Genomic DNA, 27,043 nt, shown 5'->3' with positions numbered 1-27,043 from the left:
AAACAAAATGGGGAAGGAAATGATGGAATGACAAGGGGACATCCCCTACACAGTATGTATACGTGGACAGCCGCTGCACAGTATGGACATGTGGGCAGCCACTATGTAGTATGGATAAGGGGACATTCCCTACACAGTATGTATACGTGGACAGCCGCTGCACAGTATGGACATGTGGGCAGCCACTATGTAGTATGGATAAGGGGACATCCCCTACACAGTATGTATATGTGGGCAGCCACTATGTAGTATGGATAAGGGGACATCCCCTACACAGTATGTATATGTGGGCAGCCACTATGTAGTATGGATAAGGGGACATCCCCTACACAGTATGTATACGTGGACAGCCGCTGCACAGTATGGACATGTGGACAGCCACTATGTAGTATGGATAAGGGGACATCCCCTACACAGTACGTATATGTGGACAGCCGCTATGCAGTATGGATATGGGGACAGACCCTACGCCAGTGATTTTCAACCAATTTTTATTTGCAGCACACCAAACAAGATTTTAATATTACCAAGATACACTATCAATACTCCATAGGAAAAAATAAAACCACACACATTGGCCCTCATGGGAAAAAAACAAATACATTGGCCACCACAATTTAAAAAATCACATTGCTCCACAAAGAAAAAAAAAAATAATCACATTGGCTCCCACCAAATAGCAACTATCACATTGGCCCCTGCAGAAAACAAAATAACATTGACCACTTTATGTCAGGGCTTGACAAATTTTTCTAAAACTTAGGAGCCAGGATGAAAGTGTAGGAGCCAGACCCCCCCCCCCTTCCCCCGGGAAGCATTACTGAGCACCTACACCCTTGATAACCAACCCCCATGGCCACACCACTAACGGGGTGCCACAGTAGTAACCCCCCCTCTGCAGTGCCCCCAGTAATAATCCCCCCTCTGCAGTGCCCCCAGTAGTAATCCCCCCCTCTGCAGTGCCCCAGTAGTAATCCCCCCCTCTGCAGTGCCCCCAGTAGTGGTTCCCTTATGCAGTGCCTCTTTAATCAGTGCCCCCCCCATGCATTGCCCCCAGTAGTAGACCCCACTATGCATTTCCCCTAGTAGTAGCCCCCCCATAGTGTCCCTACAGTAGCGGCCACCCCCACCTATGCAGTGTCCCTACAGTAGCGGCCATCCTCCCTATGCAGTGCCCCTTACAAAAAACAAAAATGCAACTTACCTGATCCCCGCTCCTACCGACGACCGCCGCTGTCTGCTCCTGTCCGCTCTGCACAATGAGAGAGACGTTGTGACGTCTCTCCCAACCTGCTGCGGGGTGAGCTGGAAGGTGGAGCTCATGAGTGAGCTCCAGCCGGCTCACTCCGTGAACGACGCAGCAGCCAATGAGAGTCTGACAGACTCTCATCGGCTGCTATAACAAACATACAGCAGTCAGCGGCGGCTGTATATGTTTGTTACTCTGTAGTGTGGACCGTGCTCGCTACAGGGCCCGAGGGTTGCTGAAAACCTGGTCGCCAGGCAGAAAAATCTGGTCGCCAAGGCGACCTGGCCCCCGGGTTTTTGTCAAGCCCTGCCTTTATGTTGATAGCTGAGAAGGGAGCTCACTGTCGTCCCTGTCCATAATTGGATGGGGTTGTTCAGTCACACAGTGCAGAGCTGTGAGCAGCATGCGGGCCGGGTGGCTGGTGGGATAACGATGCAATGTGCATGACCTATGCTGTCCATAGGTCACGGCCCTGTGCCTCAGCCTCCCAGAAGAGCCTAACGTGGCCCAGGCTCACAGATGAAAGGAAGGTGGCTCTCCGTTGCACACTTCACAACTGCTCGCAGCACATTAATGTGCCGCAGCACAGTGGTTGAAAAACAGTGCCCTACGCAGTATGGAAAAGGGGACAGCCGCCACACAATATGGATAAGGGGGACAGCCCTGACACAGTGTGAACAGTGTTCGCAAAATACGTGCTATAGCGCATATTTTACCCACAAATGCAGACCGGGGACACACTTTTTCATAGTGGGTGGGTCCCCGGGGACGCGCTCCACAGTTAGCCATTATGCGCTATTCCCCTGCAGCAGTTCAGAGTGTGAGGAGTAGTGTGCCCGGCCCTAAGACTGGTCCCGGCGGCCCCCTCGGCCCGAAGACTGTGCCCCACCCCGGCGTGAACACACTCCGGTCCCCACGGGTAGAAGGTACTTGTAAAGATGGGTAGCGCGGCGGGTGGGGGATGGAGTAGCGGGTGGGGGTTGGAGCGGCCGTGGGAATTACTGTCAGACACAGACTGCATCATGTCGATGTTCATTCTAGCAGGTTCCTGGAACAGTAGGAGCGGAGGTGCTGTCATTCCGCCGCATGACGCTGGTCTTGCTCGGCAGCGTAACAGCACCTCCACTCCTACTGTTCCAGGGACCTGCTAGGAGCATGAAAATCACGCTCCGACAGTGCGCATGTAAGGGAGCCGGGTGTGCTGGGGTCGAGCGCACTTCTCATGTCCCTCCCTAGCTGGATTCATCGCTCCTGCCTCCTCTGAAAAAAGAGCAACGGGGGGGAAGTTATTGAAGCTGGGAGTAGTGGAGGGAGGGGTAATAATTGATGCAGGGAGTAGTGGGTGGGAGGGTAGTTAGTAGTGCTGGAAGTAGTGGGTGGGAGGGTTGTTAGTGGTACTGGGAGTAGTGATTGGGTTGTTAGTGATGTTGGGAGTAGCGGAGGGGGGTTGTTAGTGATGCAGGGAGCGGAGGGGGGTTGTTAGTGATGCAGGGAGCAGTGGGGGGGGGTGATGCAGGGAGCAGTGGGGGGGGGTTATTAGTGATGTTGGGAGTAGTGGAGGGGGGTTGTTAGTGATGTTGGGAGTAGTGGAGGGTTGTTAGTGATGCAGGGAGTGGAGGGGGGTTGTTAGTGATGCAGGGATCAGTGGGGGGGTTGTTAGTGATGCTGGGAGTAGTGGGGGTTGTTATTGATGCAGGGAGTAGTGGGGGGAGTTGTGTTATGAAAGGGGTATATCTGTCGATGGTATAGTCCCGCAACAGCCTTGAGGGTTGGAATGCTTGGCTAGCTGCGGCCGAGGAGCAGCTTTGAGAGCTGGTAATGTTTGGCTTGATGTGGCCTGAGGGCCGTAGAGCAAGATGCGGCCTTTGGCCGTGCAGCAGCCTTGAGGGCTGGTAAGCCTTGGCTTGTTGTGGCCTGTGGGCCATGCAGCAGTCTTGAGGGCTGGTGAGCCTTGGCTAGTTGGGGCTTCTGGTCTTTCAGATAAGATGCAGCCTTTGGGCAGTGCAATTGGCTTGAGAGGTGGTGAACCTTGGCTTGTTGTTGCAGATGGAAACTTGGCATGCGCACTTTGGACGCTGAATTGAGGCCTGTGCCACCGGGTTGGCACTGGCATTGGTACGCTGGCTTGCGTACTTTGGACACTGAAGTGCTGCCTGTGCCGCCGGCTGTTAAGGCTTGGGGATGACCATAGGGAATTAGTCCTGCAACAGCCTCGAGGGCTGGTATACCTTGGCTGGATGCGGCCGTGCAACACCCTTGAGGGCTAGGTATGACTTGGCTAGTCGTGGTCCGAGGGCCAAGAGTGAGATGCAGCCTTTGGGCTGTGGAAGCAGCCTTGACGGCTGGTATGCTTTGACTAGTTGTGGCCTTAGGACCAAGGGTGTGATGCAGCTTTTGGGCTGTGGAGGCAGCCTAGAGAGCTGGATGCAGCCTTTGGGCTGTGGAAGCAGCCTTGAGGGCTGCTAAGTCTTTGGTGTAATATGCCCAAGGGCGTGGAGGTGCACTGGATTGCGCACTTCAGATGCTGAGATGAGACCAATGTCGCCGGGTTGACACTGGCTGTGGTGCTACGGATTGCGCACTTTAACGCTAAGGTGCGACCAATGCCGCCGGGTTAACACTGGTGATGGTGCGCCGGACTGCACACTTTGGACGCTCAAGTGCAGCCAATGTCGCCAGGTTGACACTAGCGATGGTGCGCCAGACTGTGCACTTTGGACGCTGAGGTGCGGCCAATGTCGCCTGGTTGACACTGGTGATTGTGCGCCGGACTGCGCACTTTGGACGCTGAGGTGCGGCCAATGTTGCCAGGTTGACACTAGCCGCCGGACGCTGGCATGTGCCCCTGGATGAGAATGCACGCCGTGCCACCTACATGACACAAGCAGCACTAGCAGACAGCGTGCGAGCCGGACCGCCTGGATGGAACAAACGGCAGCAGGTAAACACAGCAAAACAGGATTCTGGAACTCGACTGACGAATAGGAGACTTGGCCTCGACTGACGAATAGGAGACTTGGCACAACTGGAAACTTGAGAAACGCTATCAATGGCATGGAGTGAAGGGCTAAAACTTTAGTTGGTTAACACTGGCAGCTCTAATGTTGATTACCCGTACCTGAGTCTATTATGGAAAAATGTCTCATTGTGCACTTGTATACTATATTAAAGGTTAAAGCTAAATAATGCTTTAGCTACTGTTTAGCATTTATTATCTTTTTCTTGTTAGATTTTCATAAAACTTTCATTCTGATGGGACCCTGAAAAGGTTAGGTAGGACCCCAACTTAGTAAAGCTAGGGGTCCCAGGGACCCACAATTTTGGCTCCCCGTGATCACTGGTGGATAAGGGGACAGCCGCTACACTGTATAGATCAGGGGGCAGCCCCTATACAGTGTGGATAAGGGGACAGCCACTACACAGAATGGATAAGGGGGACAGCCGCCTCACAGTATGGATAAGGGGGACAACCGTTGCACAATATGAATAGGGACGGCAGCTATAGTTTGGATATGTGGACAGTCCCTGCACAGTATGGATAAGGGGACATCCCTACACAGTATGGGTAAGGGGACAGCCCCTATCCAGTATGGATAAGGGGACATCCTTATGCACTGTATGGATAAGGGGACAGCCCCTGCACAGTATGGATAAGGGGACAGCCCCTACACAGTTAGGAGGGGAGAGAGTGTGTTTGGGTTGGTCCCATGTGCAGTGCTCATTGCCTGTAGATCTATTATACTATTTCCTTTAGGGGTGTGCAATCAGGTTCCTATATCATGCCGTGTTCTGGGATTCCTTCCATACGTCCCACATTGTCTGTATACTGCACGCAATGCAACCACATCACTATCACTGTGGACTTGCACCAGCCCAGTCCTCTGTCTGATATCAGCCGCGTCTCCTTCATCAAAACGATACACACAACGATACAGTCATCACCTAGACACATACCCTGGTGTTACTGTATAATGTCCCATTCCCATCAGTCACCTCTCCACTCAGCAGCTGAATGATCTTGAGTTCCAGGATCTTCTGGTCATTGTGTCTCTCATTGGGTCCCTGTGTTAGTAATGAGATAAGAGTGACGCCCCCTAAACCTAACCCTCGCAGGGGGGTGCCTAACTCTAACCTCCACTCAGTGGCACTTAACCCTAACCCCCCCCCTCCCGCAACTAAGGACGGCCAAACTTACCTCGAACAATTGGGATTAAGATATTTCGACACCTATCTTAAGTCCCTTGTCAGGCTTCTGTTGTTGGGATATAGGGCCTGATTCAGAGCCGGACGCTCTGAACGAGCACCCGCTCTGAGTCAGGGCGTTTTTTTTGTGCGTCCTGGACGCTCGCATAGCTGTCCACCCACAGCTTATGCGTGCGTCCATGATGATGGGGCTTGCGACGAGACCCTTGCAGTAGGGTCTCGTCTGCCGCAAGCCCTGGAGTGCTTTTGGCTCTATCAGAGCCAAAAGCACTCCCACTGACATCACTATTGATGTCAGTGGGGCCGGACCCAGACGGTAGGCGTTCCCATGGGAACGCCTCCGTCTGGGCAGCCACGCCCACCAAAGGGGGCGTGCTATCAATCACCATCGACAGCACACCTTTGGTGCAAGACCCTTAACGACGGCTTGGCCGTCGTTATTTGGGTCTCGCGCATGCGCACGACGGAGCAGCCTCCATCATGCGCACTTGGGCAACATCGACCCGCTTGCGAGCAGGTCTGAATCAGGCCCATAGACCGGTGGCATTTAGTCCGCCAGTCTATTAACTGCATCCCCGTGGCCTGTGTATTACGTACCCATGGCCCTTCTCATGTGTCTGACTGCCCAGCATATAGGCATGTGTATTCACTATTTAGAAAGAATAGGCATGACAAAACAATAAAGGCGTTTTAAGTATATAAAGTCAAATCGAGGAATTAGGCCCTAATAGTCAGGCTATAATGAGTTATAGACATGGCTTCAAATGTCTAACATAAGGTTCTAGAAAATGAAAATGGTGAAGAGATAAAGATTTCCTTAGGACGCATCTTGTGATACGCATAGTGAAGAAGTGCTAGCTGACAGGAGAGTCTGGAGTAGTACACACTTTTGATTACGATGCTATTTTGTATCTTCAACATTAAATACATTATTTGCAAAGAGAGTTGAATCCACACAAGACTCGCCAATCTATTCTGCGCACGGGCATCTTTCCACAGAAACGGGAGCTTGGGGGCAGCTCGGCATGTCTGTAAGTTTCGGGCACGACCCCTTGAGTAGTGAACAGGGGTGCTTCTTAAAGACATGTCCCCTTTTTGGGCACGCACAGGAGTGCCACTTTTTAGGTTAACCATAACCCCCCCTTAGTGCCTAAACCCTAACCCTCCCTCTCTGGTGCCTAACCCTAACCTCCCCCTCCTCGCACCCTAAACCTAACCCTAGGGCGACCGACCGCAGGGATGCTGAGTAGATGAAAATATATATACATATATTTGTGTGTGTGTGTATATATATATATAGATATATAGATAGATATAATATATTCACACAATATGTGTTTGTCCCTGCATGCAGCAATTAATAAGTGACTGGGTCATTACACACTTATCCTCTCTGCCAGCTATGGACCGACCACATGAGGGGTGACGGAATGATACAGCTACTGAAGGGGGTCTTGTACTCTTCCCTCTGGGGATGTGTGTGACAGGCTCAAACTTCCAGCCTTGTTGTGCGTTCCAGCCAGGCTCCTCCCCTTGCCTTCCTCTCGAGCCCCGCCCTCTTTTGCCGCCATTCCCCCCTGCCTCACTTGGGTCCCAGCGTTTCGCGTTCCACCTGAGCCCCGCCCCCCGTATCTGCATACGAAGTTTATCTATTGGCTGGTAGCAACTTCCTGCCGACCGCTGTGTGGGCGGGGCCACCTACCGGAAGCAGAGGGGAGGACATTGCTGTATCTGGCAACAGCGGGTAATGATCTTTATCATGGGCTTTGATGACGTTTGCGGCTTGTTATACTGTGTATCAGGCGGGTAGCCATCCTGTGGAACTACACTTACCAGCATGCCCTGCTGTCAGGCATGCTGGGATGTGCAGTTCCTAAAGCAGCTGAAGGGGCCACAGACTGCCTAGCTAATATGGTGTGGCACAGCCATGTCAGGCAGTAACTGACTCCTGTGTTCTTATACAGCCAGTTTAGGGGGCTCAGTCCCTGCAGCCGGTCCCTGGTGGACGCTAGGCGATTTTCTGCCCCCCATCTGTGTTAAGCCGAGTACACACTAGATGGGTAGCAGTCGGGAAGCTGGCGGACGTAATCCCGAACCGCCGGCTTCCCGACTGTCGAATCCCAGCAGGGATCTAATGACAGGTGTCGAAATCCCGACACCTGTCATTAGACCTACGCAGGGAACCCGACACCCAGCTTACCGATCAAAGGTAAGCTGGGCGCAGACAGTCGCTGGGGGGGAGGGGGGCTCTCGGGGGGGAACTTAGGGTTAGGCACCCCCCCGGGAGGTTAGGGTTAGGCTAGGGCAGTGATTCCCAACCTCGGTCCTCAAGGCACACTAACGGTCCTGGTTTTAGTGATATCCATGATTGTGCACAGATGGTTAAATCAAAATAACTGTGGTACTAATTAAGTCACTTGTGCTGAAGCATACCTCCCTGGAAGCGGGACAGTCCCGTTTTTCTGGGACTGTCCCACCCGCGGGCCGCAGTTGGGGAGAGCACACCCGCTGCTCTGCCTAGTAGAGCAGCGGGTGTGCAGAAGGTGACCAGATGCCGAGCGCATCTCACGGCATCTGTTCACAAATTGTAGGGAGAGCCTGGGGGGCTGCCCAGCATCTCGGAGAGTGCTGGGCACGCCCCCTATAGTGACGAAAACGGGGGGAAGCTGCAAGGCTCCGCCCTGTTTTCAGTTGACTCCGCCCCCTTTTCAAAAGCCACGCCCCTTCGGCGCGCCCTGTCCCTCCCCGTTTTGAAAAGTTGGGAGGTATGGCTCAAGTATGGCTATCCCTAAAACCCGGACTGTTAGTGTGCCTTGAGGACCGTGGTTGGGAACCCCTGGGCTAGGGGAAGGGGGGTTAGGGTTTGGCACCCCCGGGGGCAGGTTAGGGTTAGGCACAACCCCGGGGGATTTAGGTTTAGGCGGCGGGGAAGGGGGGTTAGGTTTAGGCACTTAGAGGGGGCATTAGGGTTATGCACTTGGGGTGGAGGTTAGGGTTAGGCACCCCTAAGGGAGGGTTAAGGGGTAGAATAGGGTTAGGAAATACCTTGGACGATCGGGATTTTTACCCCTGCCAGGCAGCCACTGTCGGGATTTTAACCGCCGGTGGTAAATCATACTGATTCCCACTAGACTATATGTTGTCCAATCAGGTGACATATCAGGCACATAGTCTAGTGTGTACCCTCTCTGTGGGTGAGCATGTGCGGCATCGGCCGTCAGTCCCAACATCGGCAAATGTTTATGCACTTTCCGGGGTCCGCCACACAATAGGTCAGCTGGGTACACATCGTTAAATGTGTACCCAGCTTTATACAGACGGAGAAAGCAGCACGGGACCCTCCTTCCTCTGTGTGTGGCCTGATGAGCATGGGGGGTAGGGGATGGACTAATTAGGGTGGAGATTGGAAGCCTATGGTTGGCTGCCACTGATGAGTGCCGATTCGATGGAAACGTTTATCCCATTCAGTGTCGGGTTAGCAATGGCCACCACCATCATATGCTAGTTCCCGATGTCACATTCCATCTATGCAGCTGAGGACACCCGGGAGTAGTGGCCACTGCACGGCTCTACTACACATGTGCACTCAGTAACCATCGATGGATAAACCACCAGCCAGTGTTCTTGCAGGGTCCATCCCTATCTTGTATACAGCGTGTGGGGAGGTCCTGGTGCCCATACGGGCGGGAAGTTTGATAGGAAGGGCCATATTCAGATAGATGCGAAATGGGCCGTGTTTTTCGCTGGCAAAAATGGGAGGTGAGAAATAAAAACAGGCATAAAAGTCGGGATATTCAGAAAATTGCATCTGTACCCCAAAAAATGCCTCACGTACATTGGAAATTAATTTAGATGTGTATTATTGGTCGTAATAAAAGTATTTTGGGTACTTAAATTACGTTGGTTAGTGGTAATTTGCATATATATGATTTTTTATTTTTTTTTAAATAATAGAAAACAAATATTTTTTCCAGGAAGTTACTGTTCCAAGTAAATTGGGGATACGTTAAAATGGGTGCAAGTCTATTTTCGTGTCCTTTAAAAACCGTTACAGAAATGCCTGCTGCGATGTTTAAAACACTTGACGCCTCCATTCAGCCCCACGAAATACCAGTCCCAATACGTTAAACCCATTTTCATTGATTTTTTTCACCCAAAATTTGTCCGGTTGTTTTTTCGCCAAATGACGAAAAATTTGGGGGTAATTTTTCATTTTAGGCAAAAATAGTTTTGTTTTTTTTACCTGGTCTGAGATAGTGAAAACTTTTCACCTGTTTTTGTGTGATGTTCTGATTTTTGCTGCCAATTTCGCTCTTAATTGAATACGGGCCGAAGTTGGAGAAGGTCTGACAAAGTTAGAAGTGGCATGTGGAGGATGTCCATTGGGCATGTGGGTGAGAGAAGATCTCATCGGCATGTGTAAAGGCCTCACAGGCTTGTAATTGGCATATGGTATAGTATGGTGGGGTATGTCTCAATGTCATTTGGGCATTAGGGGAGGTATGGGCATGCGGTTGTGTCTGAGGGACTTGTGGAGGGTTCTTATGGGCATGAATGTGACATTTGTGGGAGTCATCTCTGTATTAGGCTGGACCCAGATGCTCATCACAAGTGAGATTATCTTTATACCCACCAACAAGATCATTCAGCTGCTGAATGGAGAGATGACTGCTGGGAATGGGACATTATACAGTAACACCAGGGGATGTGTCTGGGTGATGACTGGAGAGGTGACTGCTGGGAATGGGACATTATACAGTAACACCAGGGGATGTGTCTGGGTGATGACTCTATCATTGTGTGTCTCAGGTTCCTATAAGGTATGAGGACATCACTGTCTACTTCTTCATGGAGGAGTGGGAGTATATAGAAGAACACAGGGGTCTGTACAAGGACGTGATGATGGAGAATCACCGGCCCCTCACATCACTGGGTAAGAGGAGACTGTCATTTATTATTATGGAGAGAGATGCTATGGGGCCACCTATATACACATCATCTGATAATCACATACAGTGGGGCAAAAAAGTATTTGGACAGCCACCGATTGTGTAAGTTGTTGCACTTTAAAAGATGAGGGAGGTCTGTAATTTCCATCATAGGTACACTTCAACTGTGAGAGACAGAATCAGAACAAAAAATTCCGGAAATCACATTGTATGATTTTTAAACAATTTATTTGTATATTCTTGTGGAAAATAAATATTTGGACAATCAAAAAGTTTAACTCAGTACTTTGTAAAGTAACCTCGGTTGGCAATTACAGAGGTCAAATGTTTCCTGTAGTTCTTGACCAGGTTTGCACACACTGCAGCAGGTATTTTGGCCCACTCTTCAATGCAGATCTTCTCTAGATGTGTCATGTTTTGGGGCTGTTGCCGGGCAACACGGACTTTCAACTCCTTCCACAGATTTTCTATTGGGTTGAGGTCTGGAGACTGGCTAGGCCAATCCAGGACCATGAAAATGCTTCTTACAGAGCCACTCCTTAGTTGCCCGGGCAGTGTGTTTGGGGTCATTGTCATGCTGGAAGACAAAGCCACGTTGCATCTTCAATGCTCTTACTGAGGGAAGGAGGTTTTTGCCCAAAATGTCACAATACATGGCCCCATTCATCCTCTCCATAATACGGATCAGTCGTCCTGTCCCTTTTGCAGAAAAGCATCCCCAAAGCATGATGTTTCCACCCCCATGCTTCACAGTGGGTATGGTGTTTTTGGGATGCCACTCATCATTCTTCTCCCTCCAAACACGGCGTTCTATTTTGTTCTAATCTGACCACATGACATTCTCCCAATCCTCTGGATCATCCAGATGGTCACGGGCAAACTTTGGACGGGCCTGGACATGTGCTGGCTTAAGCAGGGGGACCTTTCGGGCGCTGCAGGATTTGAATTCATGACGACGTAGTGTGTTACTAATGGTAACCTTTGTGAGTGACTGTGGTCTGTATTTCTTCCATTTTTTAATAATTGCGCCAACAGTTGATCTCTTCTCACCAAGCTGCTTGCCTATTGTCGAGCAGCTCATCCCAGCCTTGTGCAGGTCTACAATTTTGTCCTTGGTGTCCTTAGACAGCTCTCTGGTCTTGGCCATGGTGGGGAGGTTGCAGTCTGACTGTTTGAGGGTGTGGACAGGTGTCTTTTATACAGTTAACCAGTTCAAACAGGTGCCATTAATACAGGTAACGAGTGGAGGATAGATGAGCTTCCTAAAGAAGAAGTAACAGGTCTGTGAAAGCCAGAAGTCTTGCTGGTTGGTACCTGTCCAAATATTTATTTTCCGCAAGAATATACAAATAAATTGTTTAAAAATCATACAATGTGATTTCCGGAATTTTTTGTTCTGATTCTGTCTCTCACAGTTAAAGTGTACCTATGATGGAAATTACAGACCTCTCTCATCTTTCAAAGTGCAACAACTTGCACATTGCGGTGGCTGTCCAAATACTTTTTTGCCCCACTGTATATACAATATAATCAGTCGCTGTGTGTCTCCTACAGATGGGGCCAGTAACAGAAATACCTTAGAGAGAAGTTCCCGTCCTCTTTATTCCCAGGATGATACGGAGGAGAATCACAGTGTCCTACAGGAGGATCAGGTAGGTGGGATTTAGGGTTTCAACAAAATACCAAAGTGACATTTACATGACCTATGGAGAAGCCGTCTGACTCTTTTACGCTGATAGTCTATGTGAATGATATCAGACATAATTATTGTTATCTTATTGTTTTGTGCATTATTTAGGGTGAAGCTCTGACTAATATTAAGGTAGAAGATATAAAAGAGGAAGAGGAGACCTATATGAGGGGTGATCAGCAGTGTAAGGAGGAGGAAATCTCTACAGCTATCAGCACAGGTGAGTAATAATCACTAAGTACAGAACAGTCACATATTCTCCTTGTTCTGTCACTACAGCAATTTAATTTCAATTTCTTATTAATATTATACATCTTTAATTGATTTCGGGAGCGCAGATTAGAGCACCTGGGGAACATGGGTGGAACAGTTCCTGTTCCAAGTCTTGTTTCATAAAGCCGTCCTGACCTATATGTAACCAGTGAGGAATGGTGACGTGGCGCAAAGTCAGAGAATCCTAACCCTCCAGCTGTGTTACTTGTCTGTAGGCATCGACAAATTACTGGTGAGTCTGGCCGATGTTTTAAAGTAGCAATCATTTCAACTGCAACACCAGGTTGGTTTGTCCTTCAGTGTTCATTCTAGCACCCTGCACCTGTCGCATCCTGTGCAGTTCCTCTTTCCTGCATGGGATGTCGCTCTTTACTCTGGTGCTTCTAGCACACTCTGGTCTGTATCTCAGAAGCTTGTTGCACCAGCTGAGTGTGCTAGAAGCACCAGAGCAGAGAGCAACACCCCAGGCAGGAAAGAGGAACTGTATAGGTTGTGACAGGTGCAGGGTGCTAGAATGAACACAACTTTAAAACATCGCCCAGATTCGCCGGGAACATGTCGATGCATGCAAGTCGCAGGCTATTACATTTACTCCTCTGTCTATTTTAAATTGGGACAGTGCTAGAAATCCGTGATTATTGCAGTCTTAGTAGTGAGAAGAAGTTTTGCGACCTATTAATGTTCATCATATAACGAGCGAATAAACCCAACCGATTTATCAGATGTAATATCGCCGGTATTGAGATTATCAAAAGCATCCCGTCTGCAAGCAAGGCAGATGGCGTGTGTGGAGGTCTGATGTCAGGGGCATGTGAGGAGGCCTCATGGGCTTCTAATTTGCATCTGGGGATGTCTGATGGACATGTAGGGAAGAATGGGCAAATATGGTTCATGTGAGGTGGTCTAATGGACGTATGTGTGTGAGACAAGGTGTCCGTAAGACTGAGCAGGACCCAGAGCCCCATCACGGTGCCTCCACCTCACTCACTGATACATGAGAGACACAATGACCAGAAGATCCTGGAACTCACCAACAAGATCATTCAGCTGCTGACTGGAGAGGTGACTGCTGGGAATGGGACATTATACAGTAACACCAGGGGATGTGTCTGGGTGATGACTGTATCATTGTGTGTGTCAGGTTCCTATAATGTGTGAGGACATCACTGTCTATTTCTCCATGGAGGAGTGGGAGTATATAGAAGGACACAGGGGTCTGTACAAGGACGTGATGATGGAAAATCACCGGCCCCTCACATCACTGGGTAAGAGGAGACTGTCATGTAGTGTAATGGAGAGAGCAGCTATGGGGCCACCTATATACACATAATCTGATAATCACATATATACAATGTAATCAGTCACTGTGTGTCTCCTATAGATGGAGCCAGTAACAGAAATACCCCAGAGAGATATCCCCGTCATCTTTATTCCCAGGATGATACAGAGGAGAATCACAGGGTCAAACAGGAGGATCAGGTAGGTGGGATTTAGAGTGTCATCTTATAACTAAGTGGTTTGATCTGTAGAGAAACTGTGTGGGTCTCATACTTTTTTTTTTGCTTACTATCAATTGAATAATCTGATATTTATAAAGTGTTTTTTTTAATATCGTCTATTAGATATATATATGTAGAAACAAACAACAGAGTAATACGGTCTCTCAGTAGATGCAAAAATGAGAGTTATGGTAATACTTACCTTTGTTAACCCTCTTTCTTCGAAGTCCATAGGGTCCACAGGGAGACCTTGGGGTGTAGGTGGTGGATTAGGAACAGGCACCAAACAGTTAAGCTTTTGGACTCCCAGGATGCTCTGGTACTTCCCCCCCTATACCCCGCCCCTGAGCCTGAGGCAAATCAGTTTGTTAAAAAGCCCACAAGCCCAAGGCAGGAGGAGGAGAGGAGAAAAGGAAGACACAGAAGAATCACACTCTCACATCATGGAGACAGAAACCGGTGACCAGGAAACATAACCCACAGAAGCCAGGTGCGTCAGGATGGGTGCCCTGTGGACCCTATGAACTTTGAAGAATAACTCTCATTTTCTTCTTCAGGGTCCATAAGGCTCCACAGGCAGACCTTGTGGATGTTCCAAAGCAGTAATTTAAGGGTGGGGATGCTCCTGAGCTGAGAGGAGAATCCGGCAATCAAATGAAGCATCCTGAGAAGCAACTGTATCAAAGGCATAGAACCTAAGAAAGGTGTGGATAGAACACCATGTGGCCGGCCGCCTTACAAAGCTGTTAAGCTGAGGTGCCATGGCGGGCTGCCCTCGAGGGTCTCACAGAGCGAGAGGACAAGCAGTGACAGTAGCCGGCACAGGAGGGCCCGACTGCGTGTAAGCTTGTGAGATAGTCATGCAAAGCTATCTGGCCAGAGTTTGTTTGTTAGCTGACCAGCCCTTGTGAAATCCATAGAGGACAAATAGGGAATCTGTTTTCCGAAGACCACTAGTACGGTCCACGTAGATCCTGAGAGCATGGACCACATCCAAGGAGGCCTCACCTGCCCAGAGATCTGGTGATTGGAAGACCAGGACTACAATTTCCTCATTAATGTGGAAATGAGTAACAACCTTGGGAAGCGAAGCCAGGACGAGTTCGTAGAACAGGCCTGTCCTGATAAAAGATCAGAAATGGGGAACGACAGGAAAGCACCTCCAAATCTGACACCCTACGGGCGGATGCCCTAGCCAGAAGAAAAAGAGTCTTCACTGTGAGCCACTTAAGTTCCACAGATTCCAGAGGTTCAAACTGAGGGCCCTGAAGAACCACTGACAAATCCCACGGAGCCACTGGAGGGACGAAGGGAGGTTGAATACGGAGGACACCTTGAAGGAAGGTGTGAACATTCGGCAGTGGAGCAATCCTGCGCTTGAACCAGATGGACAGAGCAGAGACGTGCACTTTCAGCGAGGCCAGGCGGAGTCCAAGGTTCAGTCCTGTTTGAAGGAAGGCCAAGACTCTAGAAACTCTAAAAACCCTAAGGGTCGCAGTTTCTGGTATTACACCTTTGGAAGTACGTATGCCACACTCGGTGATAGATCTGGACAGAGGCTGGCTTACGTGCCCTGAGCATAGACTGTACCACAGAGCGAGAAAACCCTCTGGACCTTAGGAGGGATGTCTCAAGAGCAAAGCCGTCAAAGACAGACGGCCCAGGTCTGGATGTAGACCGGGAACCTGAGACAACAGGTCTGGCCATTGAGGGAGCAGGAATGGAGCGTCTAATTGAGAGAGGCTCTGAAGATCAGAGTACCACTGTCGTCTGGGCCAGGCCGTAGCCACCAACAGGGCAGTGCCTTCCTCCCACTTGAACTTCCGAAGGACTCGAGGAAGAAGGGAGACTGGAGGGAATAGGCACGCCAGATGGAAGGTCCACTTCTCTGAAAAGGCATCTACGAAGGCTGCTTTGGCATCCCTTATTCTGGACCCATACAACAGTAGCTTGCAATTGTGTCGGGAGGCCATGAGGTCCACCTCTGGCAGGCCCCACCTGTCGACTAGGATTTGAAAGACTTCTGGGTGGAGAGACCATTCCCCGGCATGCAGGTCGTGATGGCTGAGGAAGTCTGCTTCCCAATTGAGAACTCGCGGGATGAACACAGCGCATATGGCCTGGAGGTGACCCTAGTCCCATGTGAGAATACGTGACACTTCTGTCATTGCTGACCGACTTTCAGTGCCTCCCTGATGTAGGCCACTGCTGTGGCGTTGTCGGACTGCACTTGTACAGTCTTGCGCTGAAGAATGCACTGAGCCAGAATGAGGGCTCTGTAGATGGCTCGACGTTCCAATAAGTTGATTGGTAGGGTTGTCTCGACCAGGGTCCAGTGGCCCTGGAAGGAGTGCTGACCGGTCACTGTGCCCCAGCCCCGGAGGCTTGCATCCATTGTAAGAATTACCCATTCCCGAGTTCCAAATGGGCAGCCCCTGGTTAGGTGGGAAGTCTGTAACCACCAGTAAGGGGACAGATGAACCTCTTGAGAGAGAACCATCATTTGGGATCTGATCCGATAAGGCAACTGTCCACCTAAAGAGGATTAGGTGTTGTAGGGTCCTGGAGTGGAACTGAGCGTACTCCACCATGTCGAAAGTGGATACCATGGACCCCAGAGTCTGCATTGCTGAGTGAATTGACACTCGATGACTGTAAAGTAATCTGTGCACACAGTGTTGCAGTGTGAAGATTTTGTCTGCTGTCAGGAAGATTCTCTGAGACTGAGAATTTAAGAGAGTCCCCAATGGACCATCCTTTGTGAAGAGTTCAGGGAGGACTTTTTCCAATTGATTAAACAGCCGTGTCTCTGTAGAAAGGCAATGGTTACCTGATGATGGCGGTACTGGAACTATTACTCCCGCATGCAGCAAGGACTGAATGGCCTCCTGGAGGGGCATGGCTTTGCGAGGGTCTGTTGGAGGGCCTGTGTAAAAGAATTGTTGGCGGGGGCCATCTCAGAAATGAGAAGGCATACCCACAAGACACTTCTTGTACCCAGGCATCTGTGGTAGTCTGATGTCAGAACTGGGCGAACTGTAGAAGTCGGCCTCCTACTCTGAGATCCCCCAGGGGGAGACCCACCCCGTCAGGTTGAAGGCTTGCCCTCAGATTTAGCATCTGGGCGTCTGGTGGCTCAGGTCTGCTTGGTCCTGGGCTTAGAGGCTCTTGTGGAAGCCGATTGCCGAGGAAAGGACTGACCGTTAGCCTTTCCTTGGAGACGAAAGGACCTAAAGGATGATGTCCAAGGCCTTGGTGTAGACGATGAGGGCAGAAAAGCAGTCTTTGATGCTGCTAAGATAGCCACAATCTTGTCCAACTCTGGGCCAAACAGGATCTCCCCAGTGTAGGGTAGTGATCCAAGGCCTTCTTAGAGTCCGCAACCGCCTTCCATGAACGAAGCCAAATAATATGGCGGGCAATAACTAAAGCAGCTAATGCTTTACAAGCTAGGAGACCAGAATCCAAGGCCGCTTCTCCTAAATAAGAGGCTGCATCCCTGATGTGAGCTATATATGACAGCATTCCTCTAGAGCATCTGTCCAGCTCTCAATGGCAAAACCCAGGCAGTGGCCATTGTCGGACGAGTAATAGCTCCTGTAAGAGAATACACACTTTTGAGGCAAGCTTCAATCTTCCTATCCGTTGTGTCCTTTAATGAGGTAGCCGTAGGGATAGGTAAGGTAGAGCTTTTAATCAGCCGTGTCACATGGGAATGTACTGCTGGGGGAGCTTCCCGTTTAGCGCAATCAGTTGCTGGAATAGGATAAAAAGAAAGCATGTGCTTTGGGTGCTGAAACTTTTTACCAGGCGTATTCCTTGCTGCTGCCATGAGTTCAAGAAGCTGACCTGAGTGAGGAAACTCTGCCAGAACCACTTTCTGACTTTTAAGCAGTGGTTGTTTTGATTTGGGGGCAGGCTCAGCATCTTCTAACTGAAGAATTGATTTGACAGCTTGCACTAAGGCAGGTATATTTATTTTAGACTGAGGCTCCCCTAAGGGAGACTCAGGATTAGAGAAATCAGCTTCTTCTGCCTCCTCAGATGACACAACAGAATCTGAGAGTTGCGTAGACTGTGAAGATAACACAGGACGCTTAGTAGTTTTACCGGGTAGGGGCTTCCCACCTTGCAAGTGGTAGCCGCCAGACTCTGTACTGAGGTAGAGAGTAGGCATAGGAGGTACTTGTATCGTCTGTGTCACAAACCGTGCTAGAGACCTCCGGCTGAGACCCCTGCATCTCCCCATGCGCTTATGTCATCGCGGCTTGCTGAGCCGTCGGCCGCTCCTGTCAGTGGAATCCAGAGTGGGGCCTATGCCTGAAGGTGGTTTCCTGCATCCCTGCTGTTGCCTAGGTGTCCCAGCCACACTTCCATGCACTTCAGCGTGTCAGACCTCCGTATCATGGGCGCCGCCATCTTGGATCAAGTCAGGTGGTCCAGACCCATCCAGTCAGCAGCGCTCTCCAGTTGCTCCAGCCAATCACCAGACGACCAGGGGTATAAAATCCCTTCCCTGACTCTGTCTCACTGCCAGTACAATAGTGCTCTTTGCTACAGCAAGACCTATGTACCTGAGCTCCGCTGGTTTCCTTTCCAGTTTGCTTGCCTCAAGTTCCTGTATACTCCAGTCGGGAGTACTCCTGCTTCCGGTCCAGCACACTCCGTCCCGGAGTCCTATTCAAAGTGCTCACCCAATCCAGCACACTCCATCCCGGAGTCCTATTCAAGGTGCTCACCCAATCCAGCACACTCCATCCCGGAGTCCTATTCAAGGTGCTCACCCAATCCAGCATACTCCATCCCGGGGTCCTATTCAAGTGTTCTCTCCAATCCAGCATACTCCATCCCGGAGTCCTATTCAAAGTGCTCACCCAATCCAGCACACTCCATCCCGGAGTCCTATTCAAAGTGCTCACCCAATCCAGCACACTCCATCCCGGAGTCCTATTCAAAGTGCTCACCCAATCAAGCATACTCCATCCCGGAGTCCTATTCAAGTGTTCTCTCCAATCCAGCATACTCCATCCCGGAGTCCTATTCAAAGTGCTCACCCAATCCAGCACACTCCATCCCGGAGTCCTATTCAAGTGTTCTCTCCAATCCAGCATACTCCATCCCGGAGTCCTATTCAAAGTGCTCACCCAATCCAGCACACTCCATCCCGGAGTCCTATTCAAGTGTTCTCTCCAATCCAGCATACTCCATCCCGGAGTCCTATTCAAAGTGCTCACCCAATCCAGCACACTCCATCCCGGAGTCCTATTCAAAGTGCTCACCCAATCCAGCATACTCCATCCCGGAGTCCTATTCAAGTTCTCACTCCAATCCAGCATACTCCATCCCGGAGTCCTATTCAAGTGTTCTCTCCAATCCAGCATACTCCATCCCGGAGTCCTATTCAAGTGGTCTCTCCAATCCAGCATACTCCATCCCGGAGTCAGACTCAAGTTCTCACTCCAATCCAGGGTACTCCACCCAGGAGTCACATTCAAGTATCCAATTCTTATTCAGTAAACCTCAGCCCGGACTCTATTTCAAGTTTTAATATTCCTCGTCTAATTCTACAGTTCCAAGTCTACAGTTCTTGCCGATACGTTACTTCGTGTACTCCAGAGACTTTTGTGTTATAGTTTTATTCAGTATCTTTTGTTGCGCATCTCTGCATAGAGGACATTATTCTACATCTCATATTAAAGTCCTCATTCAGCTCATTCAGAATTACATCTAAATTCCAACTACCCACTGGACCAGGTGTCTCTGTTCATCAACCCAGTTCGGGTTCACCAATCCCAATTACCCGAGCCGTGACAGTCTGTTCCTGTTGTGGCAACCCCATAGGGGGATTTACTGCCGAGACTGCTAGGCGGTCTTCAATTGTAGCTAACACCTGTGAAAAGGAAGCCCAGGGGCATTCGTGAGCAGAGGCTATATGGGCTGATTGGCCTGGTGTAGTATAACACTTTGCACATAGTCCATCCTGCATGAAATCCTCCTCCGTTAAGCCTGCTGCACAGGATCTGCACGAGAGCAGTATAATTGCAGCAGCTAGCTTGCTACCATTGCCTTTGCTAGACATAGCTGCAGGATAGTATAGCACACAATAAGCAATGTGCAACCACCAAGTATTAACAGTGTTCACAAATACAAGTTGGTATGCAGTATAGTGATCCTGCCTATGCTTAGATACAGCTGCAAGAGAGCACAGCACAGAATATGGCACTGAGCAGAGTGCAACCACACAGTATGTTACAGCCTTCACAAATACAAGTCAATGTGAAGTACAGTGGACCCTCCGGAGGATAGTTTGATGCTGAGCGGTCAGAGAATAAAGAAATAAAAGATAAAAACATAAAAATAAAGCTATGGGCTGCATAAGGCAGCCCACTTTTATAAATGTGAACCGACTTCTGCTGGACACCGAGCAAACTGATTTGCCTTAGGAGGGGGGTATAGGGGGGAAGTACCAGAGCATTCTGGGAGTCCAAAAGCTTAACTGTTTGGTGCCCGGTCCTAATCCACCACCTACACCCCAAGGTTTCCCTGTGGAGCCTTATGGACCCTGAAGAAGACATCTGACAAGATACATTTAACCGTAAGAGAAAGAAATGGTACATATGCAGAAATACCATATAACATCATACATAGTGATGAAAAATCACATTGAAATATAAAGTAAGCAAAAAAAAGCAACAATAGGTGACATAACAAAGGTTCTTCAGCAACATAGAGATTGAGAAGGGTAGCGTCCTAAGTATCAATGGAAACAGTAAAAGTAAACTTGATGGGACATAAGATAGAACAGCAGGATATTGGGGATAAGGAAAGGGGAGAAGGTGAGGAGGGGAATGAGCGATCGGGATATAAGTGAGCCGAGGGGGGGGGGGGGGAGAGAGACGAAAGGGAGTCAAGAGTGTAATTATGGGGCACGGTTCATGAGTTTTGACGAGTTGGGAGCGTCTGGATTCTTCCAATTATGAGCCAACTGATATTTGGCCGCACAGGAGATGTGGAGGATCAGTTGGTTAGTGTTTTTAGGTGATTGGTCAACTGGAGCACACAGCAGTAGGTTGGCAGGGGAAAGGGGGTAAGGTAGAGCTACAGCTGTCGATATAAGGGAGCGGACCATGTTCCAGAATGGAATTATTTTTGGGCAGGACCACCAGGTATGAAGGAATGTGCCAACTTGGCCGCATTGCCTCCAACAAAAGTCAGAAGTGATAGGATGCATTTGATGAAGGCTCTCTGGGACCAAGGGCCCGATTCAGACCCGGACGCAAAGCTGAGATCGCTCGCTATGGGCGATTGACGGCCGTCTGCATATGCGTCGCAGTGCACGTGCACATACCAGTCTGTGCGATGGGGGAGTGCTTGCTCGAAGCCCGCAGACGGGCTGCTCCTTTGAGTGACAGTGCTGTTTGTGGGTGGTAACAGGGGAAGGTCCCGGAAAACGGAGGAGAGTGGATGAGCGAATGCAGGCATGTCTGAGCATCAAAACGTTGTTCTTTGAGCGTGCATAATTAGCATGGCAGCGTCGTACACGTCACCTGGTTGTATTTCAGCCTACAGTGATCGCAGTGCTTGCGGCGGGGTTGGGTCTACCATAAGGGCTGCGAGCAGCTCCGATGCCTCTCGATGTTACTGATTAATCACACACTTCCTGGAGATGACGTGTGCTAAGAAAGAAAAGTGGGTGTCATTACACCGGCGTTTGATCACTCTGCCGTCACTCTCTAAGACATAGAAGACGTCCTTTTGTCGGACTGTGCGATCGTAGTATTTGCATATCCACCCCCTGACGGCTGCGAGAGAGCGCAGCTTAGCGTCCGGGTCTGAATCGCCCCCTAAATACCATCTAGTAAAAACTTTATATGAATTTTCTCGGATAGCCACACTAAGAGAACATTTCGAAATAGCGAGACGTATTGTTTCCAACTATCAACACTCAGTGGGAATCCCAAATCTGTCTCCTACGCAAGTTCATGGGCAGTAAGTGAGGGGGACTCCAATGTCAAAATAGAGTGGTAATGAAAGGATATAATACCCCTGTCGGTAGGTCGGTATATGCAAAGCCTTTCTATAGGAGAAGGATTTCCAGGCAAGATAGTAGATAGGGAGGAGGTAACGAAATGGCGAATTTGTAAATACTGGTAGTGGGAGTAGTTGGAGATGCCATGTTTTTCCTGGATTTCACCAAAAGACCGTGGAGCGAATTGTCCTACAATGTGACGGAAGCGAGTGATACCTACCACTATCCAGACACATACCATAGTGGGTGAGAGGCCTGACGGGAAAGAAGGATTGTTCCGCAAGGGGGTCTGAGGAGATGGGTATGTGGATAGAGCAAGTTTCTTATTAGGATTGTCCCATACGGAGACTGTCAGAGCTACTGCTGGGGTTGAGAGGGCGGCCCGAGGTCTGTGTTTGCATAGCATCCAAGGCAGATGGGAGATTGAGTCCACATCTTCCATAGCACTTTCAAGATCATCCCAGCGTTTAGCAAACTTAGGAGCGTGCAAAGCAACCATTTGGCTTAAGAGAGAAGCATTAATAGTACCGTAGGAGCATAGGTAACCACAGGCCCCCGTCAGATGATCGTCTAGCTAAATTATCTCGGCGTGTGCAGGACTTTTTATAGTTCCATATGAATTTACAACACGAGTTTGGAGTAGGTTAAGAACTGGAATTGGTAACGCAACTGGGAGCGTCTGAAACAAGTACAGCAATTTAGGTAGAACAGTCATCTTAATAACATTTATACGTCTGACCCACAAAATAAAATAAGTCCCCCATTGTAGAAGATCACATTTAATTGACTTGAACAAGGCAGGGTAATTAGCTTTGTATAGACAGTCATAGGTTTTGGTGATATTGATCTCAAGATATTTCAAGGAGTCCTTCCTCCAAGTGAATTCAAAGTTCATTTGGAACAGTTGTGTCAGATCCCCCGGGAGATGAAGAGGGAGAGCTTCAGATTTGTTTTGGTTGATTTTGTAGCCTGACAAATCTCCATATATGGATAGTCCACAAAATAAGTTAGGAAGAGAGGTGAGCGGTTTAGTCATGGGAAGAAGAACATCATCGGCGAAGAGGGAAAGAGTGTATTAAGAGTCTCCAGCAGTCACACTGAAAATATTGTGGTTGATACGTATTCTCCTATCCAGTGGTTCTATAATGAGTGCAAAGATAAGGGGTGATAAAGGGCATTCTTGTCGGGTTCCGTTGGTTATTTGAAAGGGATCTGAGCGTAATCCCCCAGCAAGAAATGTATGTAGCAGAAGGGTTAAAGTAAAGGGCCTTAATGGCCTGCAATAATATACCCCTAAAACCAAATGTAGTAAGCGTTTGCATCATAAATGGCCCAGAAAAAGGCCTTCTCAGCGTCCAGAGCAAGCACAAGAGAAGGGAGTTGGTGCGTATTTATAAATTCTATAACGTCCACTGGACATCTTGTCTGCTGAGACGGGTCAAAGCCCACCTAAATATGGGGGAATAAGGTTGGGTAATAGGGGGATGAGCTTTTAAATGTTATTTTTTTGTTTTGTGGATTATTTAGGATGAAGACTTTACTAATATTAAAATCGAAGATCTACAGGAAGAGGAGACGTTTGTGAGGGGTGATCATCAGTGTAAGGAGGAGGAAATCCCTACAGGTATCGGCACAGGTGAGTAATAATCACTAAGTATAGAAGTCACATATTCTCCTTGTTCTGTCACTACACAATCTCTTATCCTACACCCTCCTCTGTCACTACAGCAATCTCTTATCCTTCACCCTCCTCTGTCACTACAGCCATCTCTTATCCTACACCCTCCTCTGTCACTACAGCAATCTCTTATCCTTCACCCTCCTCTGTCACTACAGCAATCTCTTATCCTACACCCTCCTCTGTCACTACAGCAATCTCTTATCCTACACCCTCCTCTGTCACTACAGTAATCTCTTATCCTACACCCTCCTCTGTCACTACAGCACTCTCTTATCCTACACCCTCCTCTGTCACTACAGCAATCTGTTATCCTACACCCTCCTCTGTCACTACAGCCATCTCTTATCCTATACCCTCCTCTGTCACTATAGCCATCTCTTATCCTACACCCTCCTCTGTCACTACAGCATCCTACACCATCTTCTGTCACTACAGCAATCTCTTATCCTACACCCTCTTCTGTCACTACAGCCATCTCTTATCCTATACCCTCCTCTGTCACTACAGCCATCTCTTATCCTACTACCTCCTCTGTCACTACAGCATCCTACACCATCTTCTGTCACTACAGCAATCTCTTATCCTACACCCTCTTCTGTCACTACAGTAATCTCTTAACCTACGCCCTCCTCTGTCACTACAGCCATCTCTTATCCTACACCCTCCTCTGTCACTACAGCCATCTCTTATCCTACACCCTCCTGTCACTACAGCAATCTCTTATCCTACACCCTCCTGTCACTACAGCAATCTCTTATCCTACACCCTCCTCTGTCACTACAGCACTCTCTTATCCTACACCCTCCTCTGTCACTATAGCAATCTGTTATCCTACACCCTCCTCTGTCACTACAGCCATCTCTTATCCTATACCCTCCTCTGTCACTACAGCCATCTCTTATCCTACACCCTCCTCTGTCACTACAGCATCCTACACCATCTTCTGTCACTACAGCAATCTCTTATCCTACACCCTCCTCTGTCACTACAGCAATCTCTTATCTTACACCCTCCTCTGTCACTACAGCAATCTCTTATCCTACACCCTCCTCTGTCACTACAGCAATCTCTTATCCTACACCCTCCTCTGTCACTACAGTAATCTCTTATCCTACACCCTCCTCTGTCACTACAGCACTCTCTTATCCTACACCCTCCTCTGTCACTACAGCAATCTGTTATCCTACACCCTCCTCTGTCACTACAGCCATCTCTTATCCTATACCCTCCTCTGTCACTATAGCCATCTCTTATCCTACACCCTCCTCTGTCACTACAGCATCCTACACCATCTTCTGTCACTACAGCAATCTCTTATCCTACACCCTCTTCTGTCACTACAGCCATCTCTTATCCTATACCCTCCTCTGTCACTACAGCCATCTCTTATCCTACTACCTCCTCTGTCACTACAGCATCCTACACCATCTTCTGTCACTACAGCAATCTCTTATCCTACACCCTCTTCTGTCACTACAGTAATCTCTTAACCTACGCCCTCCTCTGTCACTACAGCCATCTCTTATCCTACACCCTCCTCTGTCACTACAGCCATCTCTTATCCTACACCCTCCTGTCACTACAGCAATCTCTTATCCTACACCCTCCTGTCACTACAGCAATCTCTTATCCTACACCCTCCTCTGTCACTACAGCACTCTCTTATCCTACACCCTCCTCTGTCACTATAGCAATCTGTTATCCTACACCCTCCTCTGTCACTACAGCCATCTCTTATCCTATACCCTCCTCTGTCACTACAGCCATCTCTTATCCTACACCCTCCTCTGTCACTACAGCATCCTACACCATCTTCTGTCACTACAGCAATCTCTTATCCTACACCCTCCTCTGTCACTACAGCAATCTCTTATCCTACACCCTCCTCTGTCACTACAGCCATCTCTTATCCTACACCCTCCTCTGTCATTACAATACTCTCTTATCCTACACCCTCCTCTGTCACTACAGCAATCTCTTATCCTACACCCTCCTCTGTCACTACAGCAATCTCTTATCCTACACCCTCCTCTGTCACTTCAGCAATCTCTTATCCTACACCCTCCTCTGTCACTACAGCCATCTCTTATCCTACACCCTCCTCTGTCACTACAGCAATCTCTTATCCTACACCCTCCTCTGTCACTACAGCCTTCTCTTATCCTACACCCTCCTCTGTCACTACAGCCATCTCTTATCCTACACCCACCTATGTCACTACAGCCATCTCTTATCCTACACCCTCCTATGTCACTACAGCCATCTCTTATCTTACACCCTCCTCTGTCACTACAGCAATCTCTTATCCTACACCCACCTCTGTCACTACAGCAATCTCTTATCCTACACCCTCCTCTGTCACTACAGCCATCTCTTATCCTACACCCTCCTCTGTCACTACAGCAATCTCTTATCCTACACCCTCCTCTGTCACTACAGCCATCTCTTATCCTACACCCTCCTCTGTCACTACAGCCGTCTCTTATCCTACACCCTCCTCTGTCACTACAGCAATCTCTTATCCTACACCCTCCTCTGTCACTACAGCCATCTCTTATCCTACACCCTCCTCTGTCACTACAGCCGTCTCTTATCCTACACCCTCCTCTGTCACTACAGCCATCTCTTATCCTACACCCTCCTCTGTCACTACAGCAATCTCTTATCCTACACCCTCCTCTGTCACTACAGCAATCTTTTATCCTACACCCTCCTCTGTCACTATAGCAATCTCTTATCCTACACCCTCCTCTGTCACTACAGCCATCTCTTATCCTACACCCTCCTCTGTCACTACAGCAATCTCTTATCTTACACCCTCCTCTGTCACTACAGCCATCTCTTATCCTACACCCTCCTCTGTCACTACAGCCATCTCTTATCCTACACCCTCCTCTGTCACTACAGCCATCTCTTATCCTACACCCTCCTCTGTCACTACAGCACTCTCTTATCCTACACCCTCCTCTGTCACTACAGCAATCTCTTATCCTACACCCTCCTCTGTCACTATAGCAATCTCTTATCCTACACCCTCCTCTGTCACTACAGCCATCTCTTATCCTACACCCTCCTCTGTCACTACAGCAATCTCTTATCTTACACCCTCCTCTGTCACTACAGCCATCTCTTATCCTACACCCTCCTCTGTCAGTACAGACAAATGGGGACAAAGTATCTTCCCAGTGGGGGAGTCGGGAGCCATCAGCCCCTATTATACTCCTGCTCTCCTCCTCACATCATGTCACTGTGTATTAGCAGCCAGACTTTGCGTGCCTCACCGCTGCACATTCCTTATACTGTGCTCTGCTGCACTCTGTGCCCTCATCATACTGCTCTGAGCTTTCCTGCTGCTCTCCTTCCCATGTCAGTGCTCCTCTACATTGCATCTTACACCTATGGCCATGGGATTATGTTACCTGAGGTCGACTAGAGAGACATATAGACTGCTTTGCTGTTTTACTTTGCTA

General features: G+C 49.0%; 1 protein-coding gene across 3 annotated transcripts in view; it reads left to right on the top strand.

Annotated features, from left to right (window-relative positions):
- The window catches only part of LOC148500767 (uncharacterized), a 66,204-nt gene that overhangs the window by 28,204 nt on the left and 10,957 nt on the right, over window positions 1-27,043 (top strand). The window contains exons 1-5 of one of the 3 annotated variants that reach the window (XM_088451359.1): window positions 10,244-10,385; window positions 11,956-12,053; window positions 12,200-12,311; window positions 13,746-13,843; window positions 23,420-23,528. The exons of 1 other annotated variant lie outside the window; for it this stretch is intronic. In XM_088451359.1, the coding sequence (XP_088307485.1) occupies window positions 10,301-10,385; window positions 11,956-12,053; window positions 12,200-12,311; window positions 13,746-13,843; window positions 23,420-23,528 (502 nt within the window). In that variant the 5' untranslated portion in view covers window positions 10,244-10,300. Of the gene's footprint in view, window positions 1-10,243; window positions 10,386-11,955; window positions 12,054-12,199; window positions 12,312-13,745; window positions 13,844-23,419; window positions 23,529-27,043 lie in introns of those variants that run through there. One more of the 3 variants, XM_088451358.1, reaches the window with a different exon arrangement.

The sequence above is a fragment of the Taudactylus pleione genome, unplaced genomic scaffold (genome assembly GCF_031769625.1).
Source record: "Taudactylus pleione unplaced genomic scaffold, aTauple2 ptg000547l, whole genome shotgun sequence".
In the NCBI taxonomy this organism is placed as follows: Eukaryota; Metazoa; Chordata; class Amphibia; order Anura; family Myobatrachidae; genus Taudactylus; species Taudactylus pleione.
Note: the sequence above shows the minus strand (reverse complement) of the source record. Positions and strands in the feature narration are given on the sequence as shown.